Here is a 3,393-nt window from a genome sequence, read left to right on the forward strand (position 1 = left end):
AATATTTTACAATATGTGTAACTATGACAATAAAAATATATAAATGAGTGATAAGATATGCATAATCTCCAACAATAATTAAATATAAAGCTCATTCAATTATATAAAATGTCGTATTTGGTTATTGCTAAGTTTGGTTCTAATACAAACACATTACGTATAGAAATGTTAATGCCCATTAACATATTCTATAAGCTTCAAATGAATCTCATAAATACCATTCTTTTTTGGTTGATGACTCATTAAGCTACATTATATTGCTTTGTGAGAGAACAAAAATTATTCATTTGGTTAAATTACACCAAATATCTCATTTTTAATCAAATCACATTTATATACCTAATTAAATTTGGGATTTGTTTCAAAATATATTCTTCACCAACAAAAATTAAAAAGTTTGAAAGACACATACCTAACCTCATTTATAAGACGATATTTCATTTTAGTGATAAAAAGTTCGATTCATCGTCTTTCAACTATAATTATATTTTGTAAATAGTTTGAATATATATATATGGTTGGGAAGGTGCATCCCATTAACCTAATCATCAATAATTCATTAAAATTGAAACTAAAATCAGCTCCAACATTTACACCAGCAATGAACAAAAGCAAAACACCAAACGAGTATGGGACATATTTTTATTTGGAATAATTAGTCTTTAGATCTCAAAATTCATAAAAGTTATGAAATGAAAAGTAACAGTTTCCATTTAGCCTAATTTTACCTTGCTATTTCATATAGTTTTTTTTTCCTCTTAATCTCATTCAAGTTACAACAAGATCTAACTTAGATCTGTCTAAAAAAAATGAGAAAAACAATAATTACATAATTGTATTTTTCCAATAGCTAGGTAGGAGTAGTAATTGTTTGATGATCTGTTGTTGTAGAAGTTGAAGAACACCTCAAAGTAATTTGTTCAACAATAATTTCTTTTCCTCTTCGATTCATCATCAATTTAGACCAAAACCCATGATGGGATTTGTTGTTTATACGATGATGATGAGCATCAGCGGCTGTAAAGAAATTAGTGTTTGTTGTTGCTGTTGTTGATGAGGACGACGAGGATGACCATCTTCTCTTGAATAACAAGCTGGACATGGAAGAAACTGAAGGTTTTTTTGTTGAAGAATAGGGTGAAGAAGAAGAGGAAGGAGAGGAAGAGGAGTAATAAGAGGATAAAGATGATAAGGAAGAAGATGAAAAAGAAGGTAATATTTTCGAAGAGGAAGAGGAAGAGGGTGTTCTAGTAATGGTCAAATTACAGAGCTTCTCTCTTAGACAAACAGAGCAAACCCCAGGTGATTGTTTGTGCTTTGGGTGTTTCCGACAATGAGAGCTGCCGTTGCCGCCGCCGACGACGCCAACGCCGGCTCTACAGCGGCCGTGGTTGGAGGATCTAGCCATTGGCGCCGCCGCATGATATTTCAAGTTGTTCTTTGGCATTGTTGAATCATTTTAAATTCTCTTTTTTGGTGTTGGGGAATTGAGATGGTAATATATTTAAAGGGGGGGAATTAAAATGGAATGGAAAATTAGAAAGGATGGGAAGTGGTGCACTTCCAGGACCTTTCCTCTCAACTTCGTTGATTTTTCTCATTAGAATTTTTTATTATTGGGTAGTTTTTTTTTTTTTTTTTTGGGGTTTAAATATGTGGATGATTTAAAAAGATTTTGTTGGAAAATGGGTGTTTTGACTGACCGATTGTGTGTATACAAGTTGGCTGTTTTGAACAGCTGTGATTAGCCCAGATGGGGCCAATCCTCCTCCACCTTTTTCAAATATTTGAACCCCCACCCCTCCAACCCGACATGCTATGCAGCCAAGCTAGACATTTTAAGACAACTTTGAAGAGCTCAAATGTATCGTAAACGAAAAATAAATGTGATCTAAAACATGAAAATGATGGATATATTCTTTTGATTTTTATGTTTTTCATCTAGTTTCCATTCGATTTGCAACCCCAATTTCAAGATTTGAACCATTTGAACCATTTAAATTTTAATTTATTTCAACTTCAACAACTTTTTTCCCTTTTTTTCTTCCTCTCCTCTCCTCTTGTTCTTAGTCTATCTTCGGTTGTTTGGTTGGACGGTGGGAGAAATTAATAATAATATGTCCTAATGCAAAAATGGAAGATACCACACTCCAACTCCAACTCCAACTCCAACCCCAACCCCAACCATGTCCTACCTTATTAATAAACAATTTTGTTTCACAAACGTCCCTTTGAGTTTTAATATTAATCTCGTTAAAATGGTATTTTCCAGTTTGAATAAATCAATTAATTTTCTATTACCATTTATGCATTATAACATAGTATTGTTTTGATTAGAATCTTGAGAGGAGCAATTTGATGTATGTATTAGTTGAGATGTCAATGGTTAATTATATTTCTAAGACATGGGGTAGTGGAGAGCTTGTCATTGGAAACACAAATTCATTTTCTATTCTCTTATATATATATATATATTACCCCTTTTTCATTTTCATTTGGCTCCTCTTTTTTCTCAACCCCATCTTGATTAAACTAAAAGATCTACTGAAATTATTTTATAAATATGTATTTATTGAATAATGAAGTTAAAAAAAGTGGACTAAATCATTGTATTATTTTGTAGAATATATATAATTATTCATAAGAGTACCCTATTACTTTAAACACACAACAAACATTGATTATATGTGGTATAAAATATAATGCAATAATTGGTTAATTGAATCACACATACACACTAGCTAGCTAGCTTGTTTTTATGTAATAATATGAGGTTGATCATGTGATAATTTGAAGATTAAATTACATAATATAGAGTCTTAATCTCATACAACAGCACACACATCTGTATTTCTTTATAAAAAAAAGTATAATAACACATTTAGAGTTCTATCATAATGCATGATATCTGCAGGATTGCATACATGTCCATATGCAACTTGAACACGTGTTGGGATTGTCTTTTCTTTTTTTGGTTGAATAGTTGGCTTCATTAATGCAAATCAATTCTCATGTACTTTCATATGTTTTTCATTCTACATTTGATCACTTTATGCAAAAAGGAGAGTGTGCTGTTGTGTTGTGGCATTTCCATGTACTGCAATAAAAACATGAATATTGTTTTATTTGATAATAACAATAATTATGAACAAATTTAAGAAAGCAAAAGGGTAACATCTAAGGTGATGTGTCTACATTAGAATATAGTAATGGAATTTAATTTGGATGGGTTTTATAGGTTTGGTGTTGAGCATGAGGATGATAGGGAGAAATTAAACCAATAGAAAAATATGTGGATCACCCCATTGGAAGCATTAATATATGCCTCAATCATATCAAAATTGTTAATGTGAGGTTAGAAGACTAATTCCAAGAACTATTACTGCATGTAGT

At 31.4% G+C, this 3,393-nt stretch overlaps 1 protein-coding gene across 1 annotated transcript; it reads right to left on the minus strand.

Annotated features, from left to right (window-relative positions):
- Positions 1–602: 602 nt before the first annotated feature.
- LOC116402018 (uncharacterized serine-rich protein C215.13-like) lies at positions 603–1,609 on the minus strand. The gene has a single exon (XM_031880673.1). It carries the CDS (start codon positions 1,445–1,447, stop codon positions 851–853), a length of 597 nt encoding a protein of 198 aa, XP_031736533.1. The 5' UTR covers positions 1,448–1,609; the 3' UTR covers positions 603–850.
- Between the last annotated feature and the right edge of the window lie 1,784 nt (positions 1,610–3,393).

Source organism: Cucumis sativus, chromosome 2, assembly GCF_000004075.3.
Source record: "Cucumis sativus cultivar 9930 chromosome 2, Cucumber_9930_V3, whole genome shotgun sequence".
Lineage (NCBI taxonomy): Eukaryota > Viridiplantae > Streptophyta > Magnoliopsida > Cucurbitales > Cucurbitaceae > Cucumis > Cucumis sativus.